The 19,088-nt window shown below is 44.7% G+C and overlaps 1 protein-coding gene across 3 annotated transcripts in view; it reads left to right on the forward strand.

Annotated features, from left to right (window-relative positions):
* LOC106600038 (receptor-type tyrosine-protein phosphatase S) overlaps positions 1 to 19,088 on the forward strand; it is a 97,615-nt gene that overhangs the window by 57,490 nt on the left and 21,037 nt on the right. For 2 of the 3 annotated variants that reach the window (XM_082973505.1, XM_082973506.1), the window contains exons 8-17: positions 3,084 to 3,353; positions 3,592 to 3,971; positions 4,581 to 4,782; positions 5,095 to 5,231; positions 5,725 to 5,869; positions 17,082 to 17,176; positions 17,362 to 17,615; positions 17,717 to 17,804; positions 17,960 to 18,175; positions 18,448 to 18,605. In XM_082973505.1, the coding sequence (XP_082829631.1) occupies positions 3,084 to 3,353; positions 3,592 to 3,971; positions 4,581 to 4,782; positions 5,095 to 5,231; positions 5,725 to 5,869; positions 17,082 to 17,176; positions 17,362 to 17,615; positions 17,717 to 17,804; positions 17,960 to 18,175; positions 18,448 to 18,605 (1,945 nt within the window). Of the gene's footprint in view, positions 1 to 3,083; positions 3,354 to 3,591; positions 3,972 to 4,580; positions 4,783 to 5,094; positions 5,232 to 5,724; positions 5,870 to 8,528; positions 8,850 to 13,955; positions 14,150 to 14,513; positions 14,541 to 14,839; positions 14,958 to 15,140; positions 15,783 to 17,081; positions 17,177 to 17,361; positions 17,616 to 17,716; positions 17,805 to 17,959; positions 18,176 to 18,447; positions 18,606 to 19,088 lie in introns of all 3 variants that reach the window. The other variant, XM_082973507.1, reaches the window with a different exon arrangement.

The following is a 19,088-nucleotide window of genomic DNA, read 5'->3' on the forward strand; positions in this document are numbered from 1 at the left end:
GTTGTGCTACTCAAATGAAACAGTATCCCAGCTCCCAGTCACCGTCTGCTATGGTCTCACAACCTGATCAACTGTTCCCTGTAGAAATAGCCTGTTATTGATGCTGGAGGGAAATAGAATACATCATTGCATTACTGCTATCACCCTGGACTGTATAGTAGGCTATGTTATTAACAAAACCGGGAGCTTCTAGGAGATATGCTTTCCCATCAATATTCTGACCAGAGACGCATCCTTTATCTGAATACGTTGTGAATGAACTGTATATTCCGTTATATGAAATTCTACGTTGTTTTAGTGATGCTACATCCACATAGACGTCTGTTAGTGTTTATGATACATATTATTGAAGCCCTCTATCCACGGTGACATAATGGAATAAGGTTAATCATTTGTGACTGTGCTAATCGCAAGTGCTCTCTGTTCAGCATGCGCTTGAATATTGTACTGTCTTTTTGTATTAATACCTGCAGTGCTGGATGTAGCCTACTTTCCTACTTGACGTACTGTATATATCAACGTGCTCTTCTTCAGAATGAATTGGACACATCGGTATACCAGTCTCCAAACTTCAAGAGAACTTCTAGTCAAAATGCAGTAGTTAGATAAGTACACTACACATAAAAGGCAACATTATACACATACTTTAAGAGTTTTGTCTTGTCATATAAAAGATAAAGCCGAATTGTGTGGATAGTTGCTCTTATCTGCTGCGTGCTGGTCACTCTGTCCCTGTTTGTCTCTGTCTCGTTCTTGCATGCTCTGGAGAGAATATGCCTGCCTGCCTGCTTTTTGATTTGATATCTGTTATAACAGTTGAAATTGTTTTTGTCTCTTTTTTTTAGACAAATGTCTCTTTTTTTATATATCTTTTTTCAAATGTCTCTTTTTTTGTCTTGAACTTTGGTGTCCAATTCTGGGTGTCTGTTGGTATTCTAGGATCACTCCAAATGTATTGCACTGTTATGGAGAAATGGGGTCATGTCCACTGAACTATTGAATAATTTGAAGATGCCAAAATGTTCATTCGTATTTGGTTTTGGTGAATAGTTTGTTTGCGTTCTATCTGTGGAAGACTAGAAATACTGTGAAATTCATGGAACCGAGAGAAGATATTTCAACACTTGGTGAAGTTTATTAATGGATCTAAAAATGGCTATTTTACATTAAATGGATCGGCTGAGAATCATTTGGTGCGAAGACTGAGGCCAGTGATTCTATAAAGGCTGTTTCCCCCTGTGTTACTCCCACTGAGTGAGTGGCGATTCCTGTATTGTGAGTCAAACACATGATTCAAACAGCTGATTCAGATACAGTGTTGAGTCTTGATGCTAGCCAATATTTATTATGTCTGTCTGTCAGTCTGTCTGTCTGCCCTCACCTTGCATCCACTCCTGCCCATCTAGAGTCGTTGGTCTGTCTGTCTGATTGTCTATCTGTCTATTTTGTACTTCAGTCCTCTGTGTTGCAGCCTTGGGGTACCTAGTTTTCTGTTCCTATGACATCCACCAATAAAAGCCTGATTTTGAAGAACCAAACAGCAGTTTCAAGAGCACCATGTGTTTTCTCTTCCCCCGCCCCCATCCTCCTTTCTTCTCCTCTTCCCCCTCTGTCCTTTTCCCCCTTTCTTATCCTCTCCTTCCCCTCTTACCCTCTCTGTCCCCATCCCTCTCTTCTAATCTCCCGCCCTTCTTTCTCTCTCTTCTGCATTCGGACATTTCCATCTGTACCCTGGTGTGTAGGATCAACAGACAAATGTGCATACTTTTTTTTATTAATAAAAGCATGCACATACTATCTCTCTTTCTATTTATCTCTCTCTCTTTCTCTCTGTCATGACGGATGCCTTGATGTTTCCTTATTTAACGTGTTCAACGCGTACCTTGTAATTGCAACGACTCCTATTTATATCTCCATCATCCACACTTTCTTTACATTGCTGTGTTCATCTGGTATTCTGGTTGTACAATGAGGCTGTGATTTGCCACATTGATTGTCATTGTTTGGAAGAGGAACCAGACAATACTCTCCCCCCCTCTCTCTCTCTCTCTCTCTCTCTCCTCTCTCGCTCTCTCTCGCTCTTCCCCCTCTCTCTTCTCCCACGGGTTCTTCATGAGCATAGGTAATGCTATAAAGTCATCCAGGAATGCATGTGACCCATGAGCTCTATCTCTCTATGCATCTTATATAAGATAGACCTGACAGATAGCTAGTAGATTCAGATTCAGCACAATTACAGTTAACAGGAGCACTCTGTGCATGTTGTCTGACTGATAGCAGGTTTTGTTGATTGGCTCGGCCAGCGCCACGTATCTAAAGGGCCCTCATCTGCAGTGGAGAACTTACCCTGGAGGCACAGAAGTCTTTTTGAAGTTTCTCACTCAAGTTTCTGGCGAAGTTTCTCTTTTTCAGTCAGTAGCCTTGAGCTTCACTGCAGGGGGAGTTCAGCTGTAGTTTAGATCTTCACATCAGTTTGATTTTGCTCATCTTAGCTCTTCAGAGAAAATGGTAATGGTATTTTGTGCAGCCCAGAGCTCCAATATCTGTATTGTAGATCTTGTTTTGTAACAGGGATTGGGGAAGAGGCCGTTTTCTAGTTTGGCATCTACAGTGATGTGTCCAGAATAGCAAATGATGTCTTGTGAAATATACAATGGGTTGTTTCACAGTGGCTAAGACATGAGAATTGCACAATAGGTCTCATGTGCAGGGTGAAATATAACTTGAGATAGTCAGCAGTCTCTCAACATAGAATCTGTGTATTTCAATTGCAATCATTTGCCTTTTCAAAACTACCAATGTGGTTTTGATTAAACGTGAAATATTCCTTTATAGAACTCCTGTAAAAGCAGTGAAGATCATTCTACCCTTTCTGTTACCCCTTTCTCTCTCTCTCTCTCTCTCTCTCTCTCTCTCTCTCTCTCTCTCTCTCGCTCTCTCTTTCTCTCTCTCTCTTTCGTTCTCTCTCTTTCTGTATCTTTCTTACCCCCTCTCTCTCTCGCCCTCTCCTGTCCCTCCCTCTCCCCCTCCTCATTCCCCTCTCCCCATCCTCCCCCCGTCTTCCCCCTCTCCTCCTCTCCCAGTGCGTCGCGTGCCCCCTCGTTTCTCCATCCTGCCCGCCAACCATGAGATCATGCCTGGCGGCAGCGTCAACATCACCTGTGTGGCGGTGGGCTCGCCCATGCCCTATGTCAAATGGATGCTGGGTATTGAGGACCTGACCCCGGAAGACGAGATGCCGGTGGGACGCAATGTTTTGGAGCTCAACGGAGTGAGAGAGTCGGCCAACTACACCTGCGTGGCCATGAGCAGTCTGGGGATTATAGAGGCCACCGCACAGGTGTCAGTTAAGAGTAAGGGACATCCTTTCGTTTTCTGACTGTGCTTCCACTGTGTCCCGCTCGCTGGCTTTCGTGTCTCCCATTAAAACATATCTGCCCCTAACAGCCACATTAAACATATATATTAGATAGTTAGGGCCACCTATGATGTCGCAGGTGTCCGCCAAGAGTAAGGGACACTAGTCTCCCCCTATCTGCCTTAAGACATTATTAAAGACAGTTAAAACAATATCTGCTTCTACCGTCACAGCTCTTCCCAAGCCTCCCGGTACCCCCATCGTCACAGAGACGACCGCCACCAGCGTTACCATCACCTGGGACTCCGGTAACCCCGACCCGGTGTCCTATTACATCATCCAGTACCGGGCCAAGACACCGGACAGCAAGTATGAGGCGGTGGACGGTATCACCACCACCAGGTACAGCATCGGAGGGCTCTACCCCAACACGGAGTACGAGGTTAGGGTGTCGGCCTTCAACAGCATCGGCCAGGGCCCCTCGTCCACCCGGGTAGAGGCCAGGACAGGGGAACAGGCCCCGGCTAGCCCCCCCAGGAACGTCCAGGCTAGGATCATCTCCCAGAACACTGTCATGGTCCGCTGGGAAGAACCGGAGGAGCCCAACGGACAGGTAAAATACAATTGAATTAGTGTGAATTAATCTGTTGTTTTATTAAGAGAATAAGTAGCAGGGATAATGCACAGTAATCCACTTCTCAAACAATAATGAACGTCTCAGAACACTGAGGTGCAATAGGCAATAGTGAGCTAGATTAACATCTATTCCCTGGGCAGTCTAAAAATAACAAGCTGAATAATGGAATCAACATAAGCAACAATAATCACAATAACAAGATGAGGGCAATGCATCATAAACAGATAATACAAATGATGTGACATACATATTACAGTTTAAATCACACGCTATAATGGTTAGGCTTTAGGTAGAGGTCAGTTGAAAGGTCATCTAGTTATTAAATTATAACGGTCATGTCGACCTTGAAGCTAATGCAATGTTTATCTAGCTCAGCTAGCAACATAGGTCCAATATAACGGAATGCGCATTGATGTCACAATATATAATAGCTTCCAAACACAAACAAACAAGGACCAGACGTGAGAGGTTAACTAACACACTCTCGCTCTCTCTCTCTCTCTCTCTCTCTCTCTCTCTCTCTCTCTCTCTCTCTCGCTCTTTGTCACTCTCTCTCTCCTACCCTCCCTCACTCTCTCCATCCAGGTGAAAGGTTACCGGGTGTACTACACCATGGACCCATCTCAGCCCATGAGTCTGTGGCAGATCCATAATGTCCAGGACAGCACCATCACCACCATCCAGAGCCTGATACCCTCTGAGACATACACAGTCAGAGTACTGGCCTTCACCTCTGTGGGAGACGGACCCTTCTCTGACTCCGTCCATGTCAAAGTTCTGCCCGGAGGTGTGTGTGTGTGTGTGTGTGTGTGTGTGTGTGTGTGTGTGTGTGTGTGTGTGTGTGTGTGTGTGTGTGTGTGTGTGTGTGTGTGTGTGTGTGTGTGTGTGCGTGCGTGCGTGCGTGCGTGTGTGTGTGTAGGTTAGTAACATAAATATTGCGGAGATCTGTAGGGCTCCCTTGTAACAGAGTCTTACATCTTAATAAGACTGGTCTGTTTAAATAAAGGATTAATTGAACAGTCTAGAAGCTACTAATTGACTGAATGCTAGAGAGGTGAATTCTAACTCTTGTCCTCTCTCCTCTCCTGTCCCCTGTTAGTTCCAGGGCAGCCAGGGAAGTTCAAAGTGGGAAAGGTGACAGACACCAGTATACAGCTCACCTGGGAACCTTCCTACACCAAGGAGGGCATCGTCAACTACGAACTGCTCTACAAACCTGTCAAGTTTGGCAGCCTGGTAAGACTTCTTCTTCCATACGAAGTACATTTCATTAACCTTTTGCTGCAGTGGGCTACATCAGTGTCACACAGAGTGATTCTTGGTAGTCTTAATCAAGTACACTTCACACACATGGTTATTTGCTTAAAAGAAAGAAGACAGCTGTACTATGTCAGATATACAAATGTAATCAATTTGGAGTTTGCATCCCAATATTACACTTTATATACATCACAGAAGACTGAAACATAACAAAACTGTTTGGCATAGAAACACCAAATTAATCTTTGTTAATTATGAAATTATGAAATATATTAATTACATTCCACACGTGAGGCCAAGGAGGGCGTGTTTGGTCATTGACTGCAGGAAAGAACTACAATTATTATATTGATTTAATACACACAGATAATCCAGAGTAATTCCTTTCTTTCTTTCTTTCTTTCTTTCTCTCTTTCTCTCTTTATTTTATTAATGTTCTCTCTTCCCCATCTCTCTCTCTCTCTAACAGGAGAAGTTGACTTTCGGGCCCAGGGCGTCGTACACAGTGGAGGGACTGAGGGCTAATACAGAGTACTCCTTCTCCCTGGCAGCCATTTCTAACAAAGGCATCGGAGCCTTCACCAACGAGCTGGTCCAGAGGACATCACAAGCCAGTATGTTTTCCTTTGTCACACCTGCAAACACACACTATGTAACGTTACAGTGTTTGCACTCCTGCTGCTTGTATCCCACACAGCTCCAGAGTCACTGGACCCTGGGAGTCGTCTACACACCAATCTATCTTGTCCTCTCATCCATTCATTTATCCTGTGCACTCGTCCATCCCCCCATCCATCACCTCTGTATTTCAAGTGTGCCTGACGTCCAACGCACCAGCATTTTGGTTTTTACTTTCATTTTTCTCACACAGTGAACAGTCCCAAGCGGACGCCGCTTTCTGTTTTTCCCTCTTTAACTTTCTTCACTCCTTCATTTCCTTTCCTTCAAAGTGGGTCAAAAGTGGACTTTTTTTCTCCAGTTCAAGAAGCTCACTGTTACAGGTCAAATGTCAATAGTCGTGAGGATCTTGTATATGTGTTGCCTTTATTAGAGGTAAGTGTTGGAGGTAATAGGTCTGCATCCAGCCTTAAAGGTAAAATATTCATTTTTAATATTTAATGATGTATTTGTTACCTGGAAAAAAGGTACACCATATGAGGTACACAGGACGTACATTCACCAACAGAATCTTTCTACATGCCTTACCTACAAACGGAGGTTAGACCCGTGGGTGGCTGTTGAGGAGACAGCAGGCTGGGGAGTGACTGAATGCATTTTATTTCATGGAGCAGAATGCATTTCACACTCAGCTTGGCACAGTTAGCGTTCTACCACTTGGCTTTGGTGCACATCGTGATTGTTCCCCAAGGCTACTGGTACTAAGACTGTGCAGCTCAAGTGTCAGACTCACATATCTGTCAAAATCCCAAATACTCCAGTCAAATGCACACCTTTCCCTCTGCATCTTTATTTGGTCAACGTTTTGGTTCAATGTGATGTGTGGTGTCTCTGGTTGCATGGTAAGAAGGTCCTGTGTGCTATTAGTCGGAGAGACAGGTAAGTGTTTCAAACAGTGCCTGTTTATGTCTTTTATCCTTACTGTTCTTCTGTCATGTGCCTTTACTCTTGTTCTGTCTCCTAGTTCCTCTGACGTTGCATGAGGTCAACTTTCATGAAAGTATTTGTTTTTGATTCTAGTTTCAGTTTCCTCAAACCCTGCTCTCCACCTTTTTCTATGACATTTCAAATCCCTGAACCTAATTTGAAGACATGAGATAGGGCAGTTAAAGAAGCACTAAAAGATATAAAGAGTTTGGCAAAGTTCCAACACAATTATTACATTCCACTGAGAATGTCAAGAAACCTTTGGTAGCAGGATAGAAGATAAACTGCTGAACTCTATACAGTATCTGGGTCGTTCCACCAATAGAGTGCCTTTTAGGTAGTGTAATTTGGTAAAAATATATATATATTTCACCAAATGTTTACATTCTGTCATAAAGAGCACGTTCAAGTTCATCAATCAATCAATCAAATGTATTTATAAAGACCTTTTTACATCAACCGATGTCACAATGTGCTATACAGAAACCCAGCCTAAAACCCCAAACAGGAAGCAACGCAGATGTTGAAAAAACATGTTTTCCCATCTCAAGAGGTTAAATTAAGAAAAATGTGAAAAAATATTGGCAATTAAAGTAACAGGTTTGACCGTAACAGGGTTGAAGTTTTCATCTTAAGTAAGCAATAACTCCTCTTGTGACAGGGGGAATGGAAGCTTGTTGTGTGTCACAGGGAGTGAAATTGAATGCAAGTTTCACAATATATATTTTTTTAACACATTTCTAGCCTATGGGTAACAGTGTTGACGTGCAATTAAAAAGGAATGGTTTCACCACATTAAAACAAGAGTTCAGTTCATGTAACAGGGTTGACTTAAAATGAAATAAATTAATCTTCAGAAATGACTTTAGAAGTAACTTGGGTTTTACATTGTTGGTGAAAACGTTGCGATTTTTGGGGGGGTTAAGTGAGTTAAAGTATTTATAATCTAAAACCTGAGGAGGGACATTTTCCATGTGGTCTATATTAAGATGCTGAGAATATAAATGTATCCTCCCTATCGTTTAATAATTAGAAAGCAGATCATTCAATCAAAGTTCCTACTAGTCCCAGACTAGGGGCAATGTTTTAATGAGCTTGGATCCCAGGAAAACAATGAATTTCTCATTTGGGTCCCAGGCTGAAAATGTTTAAGAACCAGTATAGTATAGACAGTATAGCTCTGTCCTTATCCAGCTACGCTAAGCTAGTCATAAATCATTGTGCTGCCATTGGTCAGAGCAGACAAGTGGAAGCCTTTCATCCGGTATCAGTTGCATATCCTCCTGGGCGGTAATTAAGTTGTCCACTCTGCATGGATGCCCCCTGCCTTCTCCTTTATCTTATTACCTAGCTAACATTATTAATTTCTTTCTTCCTCCATAATGGCTTTGTCTTCTGTGTTGGAGCCTTTGTTTCTCTGTTTAGCTGAGTCATGTTTGTTTGTCTTTAGAGGCCTTCTCTTTTAATTTAGTTTTGTATTATTTTCCCTTATAGTTTAGTTTTCCTTGGTTTAGTTTCAATTCCTTTTTCCACCTTTTTGTTATATTCTTGTTTTGCTTGGGTTTTTCAACCTCTCTCTGTCACTGTCTCTTTGCTTTCTCTTTCTTCGCTGCGTTCCTTACTCCCCTGCCTCTGCAAATTTCCTCTTCCTGCCCCTCGTCCAATCAGAGCCATCGGCTGCGCCCCTAGGCGTGTCCTGTGACAGCCCCAGGTCCACCTCCCTGAGGGTAAGTTGGAAACCACCACCCACTGAGACCCAAAATGGCGTGCTGACTGGCTATGAGCTGCGCTACCAGCAAGTGGTGTCTGGGGCCAGGGTCGAAGGTCAGGGTCCGGAGGTGAAGGGGCCTCCCATCCCCCCAGAGCAGGGGCAAGTGGTGTTGGAGGGGCTAGAAAAGTGGACCTGGTACCGCGTTATCCTGGCAGCTTTCACTACCGAGGGGTCCGGACCGGAGAGCCCGGCGCTGCTCTGCCGCACGGACGACGACGGTGAGTATGTGTGTGTATGTGTGTGTGTACATTGATCAACTGATCAATGTATTGATAGAGTAATTATATGTTGTGTGTGGATGATGGCGCCGGAGAAGATGGCAGCCGTTTTATGATCACCTAACCAATTGTGCTTTTGTGTGTGTTTTTTCGTGTTATTTGTAACTTATTTTGTACATAATGTTTCTGTCACTGCGTCTTATGACCTAAAAGATCTTCTAGATATCAGGACAGCGATTACTCACCCCGTACTGGAGGAATACCTTTTCTTTAATGAGTCGGACGGGAAGGATTTCCTTCAGACGCCCGACAAGGCCCTCATCCCTATCATTCGCTGGAGAAAGAGACGGAGATATCGGGGACAAAGGTCTGGGTGCCTTGTAAGGAACCGATGTCGAGCGGATAATCTCCCTTCACCATCGGTCCTATTAGCCAACGTACAATCAACGGAAAATAAAATAGATAAACTACGATTACGTATATCCTACCAACGGGACATTAAAAACTGTAATATCTTATGTTTCACTGAGTCGTGGCTGAACGATGACATGAATAACATACAGCTGGCGGGTTTTAAGCTTTTCGGCAGGATAGAACAGCGGCCTCTGGTAAGACAAAGGGTGGCAGTCCATGTGTATTTGAAAACAACAGCTGGTGCACGAAATCTAAGGAAGTCTCGAGGTTTTGCTCGCCTGAGGTAGAGTATCTTATGATAAGCTGTAGACCACACTATTTACCGTGAGAGTTTTCATGTATATTCTTCGTAGCTGTCTATTTACCACCACAAACCGATGCTGGCACTAAGACCGCACTCAATGAGCTGTATACGGCCATAATCCTCCTGATTCCTGCTTACAAGCAAAAACACCAGGAAGCACCTGTGACTTGGTCAATAAGAAAGTGGTCAGATGAAGCAGATGCTAAGCTACAGGACTGTTTTACTAGCACAGACGGGAATATGTTCCGGGATTCTTCCGATGGCATTGAGGAGTACCCCACATCAGTCACTAGCTTCTTCAATAAGTGCATCGATGATGTCGTCCCGACAGTGACCATACGTACATACCCCAACCAGAGGCCAAGGATTACAGGCAACATCCGCACTGAGCTACAGGGTAGAGCTGCCGCTTTCAAGGAGCGGAACTCTAACCCAGAACCCTTATAAGAAATCCCGCTATGCCCTCAGACAAACAATCAAACAGGCAAGTGTCAATACACTACTGAGATTGAATCATACTACACCAGCTCTGACGCTCGTCGGATGTGGCAGGGCTTGCAAACTATTACAGGCAACAAGGGGAAGCACAGCCGCGAGCTGCACAGTGACACAAGCCTACCAGATGAGCTAAAGGCAAGTAACACTGAGTAAGTAACACGTAACACGCTTCGAGGCAAGTAACACTGAAACATGCATGAGACCATCAGCTGTTCCGGATGACTGTGTAATCACGCTCTTTGTAGCGAATGTGAGTAAGACCTTTAAACAGGTCAACATTCACAAGGCCGCAGGGCCAGATGGTTAGGACGTGTACTCCGAGCATGCGCTGACCAACTGGCAAGTGTCTTCACTGACATTTTCAACCTGTTCCTGACTGAGTCTGTAATACCAACATGTTTCAACAGACCACCATAGTCCCTGTGCCCAAGAACACTAAGGTAACCTGCCTAAATGACTACCGACCTGTAGCACTCACGTCTGTAGTCATAAAGTGCTTTGAAAGGCTGGTCATGGCTCACATCAACACCATTATCCCAGAAAACCTAGACCCACTCTAATTTGCATACCGCCCCAACAGATCCATAGATGATGCAATCTCTATTGCACTCAACACTGCCCTTTCCCACCTGGACAAAAGGAACACCTATGTGAGAATACTGTTCATTGACTACACCTCAGCGTTCAACACCATAGTGCCCTCAAAGCTCATCACTAAGCTAAGGACCCTGGGACTAAACACCTCCCTCTGCAACTGGATCCTGGACTTCCTGACGGGCCGCCCCCAGGTGGTAAGGGTAAGTAACAACACATTTGCCACGCTGATCCTCAACACAGGGGCCCCTCAGGGGTGTGTGCTTAGTCCCCTCTTGTACTCCTTGTTCACCCATGACTGCGTGGCCAAGCACGACTCCAACACCATCATTAAGTCTGCCGACAACACAACGGTGGTAGGCCTGATCACCGACAATGAAGAGACAGCCTATAGGGAGGAGATCACACTGGCAGGGTGGTGCCAGGACAACAACCTCTCCCTCAACGTGATCAAGACAAAAGAGATGATTGTGGACTACAGGAAAAGGAGGGCCGAACACGCCCCCATTCTCATCAACGGTACTGTAGTAGAGCAGGTCGAGAGCTTCAAGTTCCTTGCTGTCCACATCACCAACAAACTATCATGGTTCAAACACACCAAGACAGTCATAAAGAGGGCATGACAATGCCTATTCCAACTCAGGAGACTGAAAATATCCTCAAAATGTTCTACAGCTGCAGCTGTAGTCCCCTGACTGTTTGCACCACCGCCTGGTATGGCAACTGCTCGGCATCCGACCGAGAGGCGCAACAGAGGGTAGTACATACGAAGCAGTACATAATGGGCCAAGCTTCCTGCCATCCAAGACCTCTATACCAGGCGGTGTCAGAGGAAGGCCCTGAAAATTGTCAAAGACTCCAGTCACCCAAGTCATAGACTGTTCTCTCTGCTACCACACGGCAAGTAGTACCGGAGCGCCAAGTCTGGGTCCAAAAGGCTTCTTAACTTCTCAGGGCTGCGTGGGATGCTACCGTCCCACCCACGGTTCACACTATTCAACAGCCAGTGAAAAATCAGAGCGCCAAATACAAAACAACAAAATGTCATAATTCAAAGTTCTCAAACATACAACTATTTTACACCATTTTAAAGATAAACCTCTCCTTAATCCAACCACATTGTCCGATTTCAAAAAGGCTTTATCGCGAAAGCATAAAGTTAGATTATGTTAGGACAGTGCCAACACAAGAAAAACCACACAGCCATTTTCCAAGCAAGAGAGGGGGTCATAAAAACCATAAATACAGCTAAAATTAACCACTAACCTTTGACGATCTTCATTAGATGACACTCCTAGGACTAAATGTTACACAATACATGTATGTTTTGTTCGATAAAGTTCATATTTATATCCAAAAACCCCATTTTACATTGGCGCGTGATGTTCAGAAAATATTTTTCCTCCAAAACTGCCGGTGAATCAGCACAATTTACAAAAATACTCATCATAAACGTTGATCAAATATTAAACTGTTATTCAAAGAATTATAGATAAACATCTCCTGAATGCAACCGTTGTGACAGATTTCAAAAAAGCTTCACGGGGGAAGCACACTTTGCAATAATCTGAGTACGGCGCTCAGAAAAATACAACAGGCAATACAGATACCCGCCATTTTGGAGTCATCTAAAATCATAAATAGCATTATAAATATTCACTTACCTTTGATGATCTTCATCAGAAGGCACTTCCAGGAATCCCAGGTCCACAATAAATGTTGTTTTGTTCGATAAAGTCCCTAATTTATGTCCAAATACCTCCTTGTTGTTAGCGCGTTCAGTAAGCTACTCCAAATGTAGGAAGCACGCCCAAAATTTCACGACGAAAAGTCAAAAAAAGTTCTATTTACGTTCGTTGAAATATGTCAAACATTGTATAGCATCAATCTTTAGGGCCTTTTTAACATAAAACATAAAACAATAATATTCCAACCGGATGATTCCAATGTCTTGAAAAATGTTATGGAACACAGCTACCTCATCACGTGAATGCGCGCCACAAAACTCATGTCATCTTCTGAGTCACCAACTTCACGGCCTTCTTGTTCGCTCTCTGTTCACCGCAAAGGCCTGAAACTAGGTTCTAAAGACTGTTGACATCTAGTGGAAGCCTTAGGAATGAACCCTAAGTCACTGTGTGTTAGATAGGCAATGACTTAAAAAGACTACAAGCATCAGATTTCCCACTTCCTGGTTGGATTTTTCTCAGGTTTTTGCCTGCCATATGAGTTATGTTATACTCACAGACATCATTCAAACAGTTTTAGAAACTTCAGAGTGTTTTCTATCCAAATCTACTAATAATATGCAAATATTTGACTCTGGGCTCGAGTATTAGGCAGTTTACTCTGGGCACGTTTTTCATCCGAAATCGAAAATACTGCCCCCTATACCTTGACAGGTTAACAGCTTTTACCCCCAAGTCAAAAGACTCCAGAACAGCTAATTAAAGGGCTACCCAGACCCCTCTTTTACCCTGCTGCTACTCTCTGTTTATTATCTATGCATAGTCACTTTAGCTCTACCTACATGTACACTACCGTTGAAAAGTTTGGGTTCACTTAGAAATGTCCTTGTATTTGAAAGAAAAGAAAAACAATTTGGTCCATTAAAATAACATAAAATTGATCAGAAATACAGTGTAGACATTGTTAATGTTGTAAATGACTATTGTAGCTGGAAATGGCAGATTTTTTATGGAATATCTACATAGGCGTACAAAGGCCCATTATCAGCAACCATCACTCCTGTGTTCCAACGGCACATTGTGTTAGCTAATCCAAGTTTATCATTTTAAAGGGTTAATTGATCATTAGAAACCCCTTTTGCAATTATGTTAGCACAGCATTTGTGGGTTCGATTACAGGCTCAAAATGGCTAGAAACAAAGAACTTTCTTCTGAAACTCATCAGTCTATTCTTGTTCTGAGAAATGAAGGCTATTCCATGCGATAAATTGCCTAGAAACTGAAGATCTCGTACAACGCTGAGTACTACAATATAGTGTCTAGTTTGAGAAACAGACGCCTCACAAGTCCTCAACTGGCAGCTTCATTAAATAGTACCCGCAAAACACCAGTCTCAACGTCAACAGTGGAGAGGAGACTCTGGGATTCTGGCCTTCTAGTCACTTTTATTTTATATTTTTTACTTATGTGTTTTTTACTACTTAACACTTATTTTTCTTAGAACTTCTTAAAGCATTGTTGGTTAAGGGCTTGTAAGTAAGCATTTCACTGTAAGGTGTTGTATTCGGCGCATGTAACAAATACAATTTCATTGTGTGTGTTCCTCAGTCCCGGGTGCGGCCCCTCGGCAGGTGGAGGTTAAGCCCTTCAACTCCACGGCCCTCAGGGTCACCTGGCGATCTGTGTTGGCAAGGCAACGCCAAGGCCAGATCCGCGGTTACCAGGTGCACTATGCTCACGTGGAGAGCGGCTCATCACGCACCCTTCCCCGGATCAAAGACCTGCTATTGGACGACAGCCAGGTGATGTCATCACTAATCTTACCATTCTTACTTACAATTTTCTTAAAAATATTTAATTGGAGTATCTTCGCAACAGTGAAGTGCACACTTAAAAGGATAACGTACACCTTTGCCAGCTGTCACACCTCTGCAGATCACGGCAGGTTTGTAGCGCTAAAGTGAAGCAAATCGTACGCCTTACATTTATCTCACTTTGAGTCTTTGTAGTACGCATCACTTCCCCCTACGCTCTTATTTCCTCCTCTTATATCTAATCTCCTCTCTTGACTCATTCACTCCTCTCTCTCTCTCTCTCTCTCTCTCTCTCTCCTCCCTCTCTTTCTCTCCCCTCCGCTCTCCCCTCCGGGTCTTCCCGTGGGATCAGTTTGTGGAGGATGACTTTACTGAATACGTGAGTATGGCTCATTCTGTCAGTATTAAACTGAACCTTATGTTGTACGTTGCATAAGGAAGTTATGAAACCCTCATTAGGAGATGGCTTCTATCTGAGAGACATCCAGTTTGTAACATGTCTCTATGTGAAAGTAATAGGGCAGAGTAAGTTCATGCTTATTGATGTTTTAGTGGAGATAGGACGAGAAAGGAATGGGTAGGCAGGAACGGAGAGGGGAGGGAAGAAGAGAGAGAGAAGTTTTATAGAGGTTTAGCTGAAAAAGAAGTGTGTGTGTGTGTGTGTGTGTTACCCTGTAGGAGATGATTGTGGGGGGTCTTAAGCCAGAGACCTCTTACTCTGTGTCTGTGGCTGCTTACACCACTAAAGGGGACGGAACACACAGTAAAGCCAGGGTGGTGCAGACACTGGGGATTGGTGAGCATCACACACACACTCAAAAAAGGATAAGATCATTTAAAAATGCACACACCCATAATACACACACAATACACCCAGGCTACAATGGCATATTACACATATTATACAGTATATTCATGTATTAAATGAACAATGCATAACTGACATGTTTGTGCCTCTCCTTCATGCTCTTGTCTGCAGTGCCTGGTGCCCCCTCCCTGTCAGTGCGCCCGGGATCTGAGTCCTCTGTGGTGGTGAGATGGGGGCCCCCTTCAAGGGGGTCAGACTCAGGTCCAGGGGCCAAAGGGTCTGAAATTCAGATCCAGGGTTACCAGCTACAGTTTGGGCTGAAGAATGCCACTCTGGACACTATGGTGGAGTTTTCGGCCAGGGAGCGAACGTACACTCTCACAGACGTAATTCCAGGTTTGACCTATGTCGTTACTCTTTCTGCCAAAAGCCGGTCGGGTTATGGAGATGAGTCGTGGGAGGAACTTGAGATGCCCGAGTACCCACCCAGGGGGTACCCCCAAATCTTGGAATCCGTTAATGCCACCTGCTGTTCACTCCAGTTCTCCTGGCTACCCCCTGTGCCAAGCGAGCGAAACGGCGTGATCACTGAATACACAGTAGCTTACCGGGAAGAGGGGGGTCTTGACCCTATGGGCATTGATCCTCTCAGCCCCCCTCGCCAGATCACGCTCCCAGCCAGTGAGTCCAGCTACACCATCCTGGGCCTGAACCACAGCACTGGGTACGAGGTGCAGATGTGTGCTCACACCAGCGTAGGTCCCGGCCCCTTCAGTCCCCCGCTGCTGTATCGCACACTGGCTTTCGAGACAGGTAGGGCTGGCCTGGGGCCTGTGCACAGGGCTCAGGAGAAACCTCCCTATTCACTCTAAGCACTGGTCTAGAGTCATATTTGTCTGCTTTAATCTGAACCTTGAATATCAAGGTCCAAAATGCAAAGCTGACTCTGGGCCAGTTCTAAGGAGTGACTTTCATCCACAGAGTGGTTGAAAACTACAAAGTCCACTGGAAAATCCCAGTCTCCTCCACCCACACCCACCACCTCCTCCCTCACCTACCCCTCACCACCAAGGAAAATGGACTGAATGCCACAGGAATGAATGTATGGAGAACACTCTCACACACCCACAGGTAAAAGTCAGTAGAAAAGCCGGGTAGGTTGTGAACTGTGAGGTAAGTGTTGAGTCTTGGCTCATTGGCTGAACGAGGCTTTAGTTTAGACACATGGTTAGTATCTAAAGGTAAGCTTTTACATCAGTCAATCCAGCACCTCCTTTTGGATTGACTGAACCTATTCCAACCTTTGTTGACATGTCGTCGGTGTGTTTTTTAACCCTAACACTCCCAGCAGGCACTAAACCACTAAACACTAAACACACACATTCTTCAGTTCTGTTTCTCTAACTCCACTCTTCATTCTGATCAATCAATCAATCCACCTCTTCACCTCCTCCTCCTCCAAACCTTCATCTATCGTTCCCACTAACTTGAATTCAGATCAGTCTAAAGACATGCTTCTGCCCCATCACTCACACAGACACCCACTCACAGGTCTACAGGGTGGAAACAGAGGAGTGGAGAGGTTGATTGGCACAGGGCAGTCTAGATGACCCTGCCTTGACTGTGTCTGTATGTATCTTACAGGAGAATTCTGTATGTCTAACCTCCCCTCATTCCCTTCACAGCGACCCCATAACCCTTTGAGAAGATAGTTATTTCGAAGTTACATATTCTGTGTGTTCTGTTCCGGGAAATCTACCGGAGCAAATTAGGCTAGAATGAGATAAAGTAGGATTAGGCAGAGGATGTCATAGTAAAGAGGAAGTACAGTGCACACAGGCGCCAACGGTTCCTATCTCTTCTATTCTTCAATTCTATTCACTCTTATTTGGTACCCAGTGCCCACATACGTACTTCCTAAAGAATGTTGAGCTGTATGACATCACTGTCATGTCCTTCTTCATCTTATTTTAGGAATTGGGATCCTTTGTTATAGAACCTACTAGAATGGGTTGGTAGCCTCTCCACAAAGGGTTAAGGACCGTAGAGACATGTGAATAGGGCAGTCTACACCTCAACTGATCATTTGTCTGTTCTCCATCTTCCAATCAGATGTCCCGAGGAACTTCTCAGTGAACCTGGCGACCAAGACGAGTGTTCTGCTGACCTGGGAGTTCCCCGACAGCCCCTACCCATACCACTTTACTGTGAGTGTGCGCGTGTGCGCGTGCATGTGCATGCGCATGCATGCATAAACATCTGTGTGTGTGTCTGTGTGTATGTGTGCGTAAACACAATTGTGCGTGCATGTGTGTGTATGTCGCTGCGTGTGTATATAACGTATGTACAGTATGATCTTAGCCGTAAAATACCCCTATCCTATTCCTCCCAGGTGGAGTATAATCATCAGAAGATGGAGGTGGATGCCAGGCTGAGGAAAGCAGTGATCCCCAACCTGCAGCCCGATACTGACTATGACTTCAAGATCACCTCCCCCGAGGGCAACATGGGCCGGCTGAGGCACCGCATCCTAGCCAAGACGTCTCCACTAATCGGCATCCGTCGTCCGGAGATAGACCACACCCGGGACACGGAGACCACCATCACCATCATTCTGCCTTCACTGGAGAACCGCAGCCCTGTCAAGTAAGGCCTACCTAGAGGAAGGATTTCTACTGATTTTAATGGCGTTTCGAATTTGCGATGATATTTTCTGATGTCCTGGGTGCTGGTTGTGTCTCCTCTAGGAACGTGTATGTGGTGGTAGTTCCCCTGAGGAGGGCGAGGGGGGTCATCAGGCATCTCAAGAACCCAGACGAGATGGACCTGGAGGAGGTGAGAGCTATGGCAACCCATTTGGGAACACATCACACAGCTGGTCCTCTCTCTGAAAACCTTTGCTCTTTTAGATTTGGTTTCTTAATGTTTACATTTTTTTTTTTAAACGTATCAATAACATCCGTCTCTCTTTCTCTTCCTCTCCTTCCCAGTTGTTGGACATCAGTCAAAGACAGAGGGACAATAGACAGCAAAAACAGGTTGACCTGCGTCGAGCCTACATCACTGCCCGCTTCACCCCTGATACCCTGCCAGCCTTCTTCACTTTGGGGGACCAGCTGGACTACGGAGGCTTTGAGAACCGCGCTCTAGAACCGGGACAGGAGTACGTGTTCTTCATCCTGGCGGAACTCAACGGCACCACAGGGGTACGGGAAAATCCAATTCTGATTTTTTGGGGTTTGTTTGTTTTTGTGTGATTGCATATATGTATTGGTGGACAGTGTGTATCTCTCTCACATAGTCACGTCTTCTCCCTCATTCTCAAAAGACAAGCTACTTTGGCATGGCCATGAACAACACTGTTAAGACAATGAAATATACAGTATATCACTCGACAAATGGAGAATGAAAAGGCAATAATGTTCATTTCCCCTAGTGCGATATGTATTCCTCAATGTGCTCTGTTTGTGTATTGTAGAAGATGTACGGGGCCAGCCCCTACACAGACCCAGTGATAGCCCCCGACTCAGACCCCCAGCCCCTGGACGCGGGGGATGGTCTGATCTGGGTGGTGGGACCCGTCCTGGCCGTGGTCTTCATCATCTGCATCGTCATCGCCATCCTGCTCTACAAGAAGTGAGTGAGACCCGGGGAGGGACCACTGAACTTACACAGGGGCTGTATATCGAACAAGTAAAACACACTCAAATCAGCTTGCATGCTTTGCTATAACCAGCGAACATGATAATATGCTATTTTTCGCTAACATTCTAACAGGCTATACCTAGCTAACACATACGGTATGGTTCTATCCCATGACAGCCATTGAAATGTGTCTGTTTCAGCTTACACAGTATACTGGCATATTAACAGGCATAGAAACAAGGGACAGGATTGTAAGGGCAGCTAGACTGACCCAGCCAAAGAGATGTGTCATCCTTAGTTACCCAGCCATCAAGCTTTTGAATACAAATGTATCATATTCCTCTTTTCATTATTCACTCCCTCGCTCGCTCCTGTTTCGGAAGCAGCAAGCCAGACAGGTGAGTGTCGGCCGTACTAAGTAGTTGGTTTATTGTGTTAGTGACATATTTTGATCTCTAAGGACAAATGATACAG

The sequence above is a fragment of the Salmo salar genome, chromosome 03, assembly GCF_965601325.2.
Source record: "Salmo salar chromosome 03, fSalSal1, whole genome shotgun sequence".
Classification (NCBI taxonomy): domain Eukaryota; kingdom Metazoa; phylum Chordata; class Actinopteri; order Salmoniformes; family Salmonidae; genus Salmo; species Salmo salar.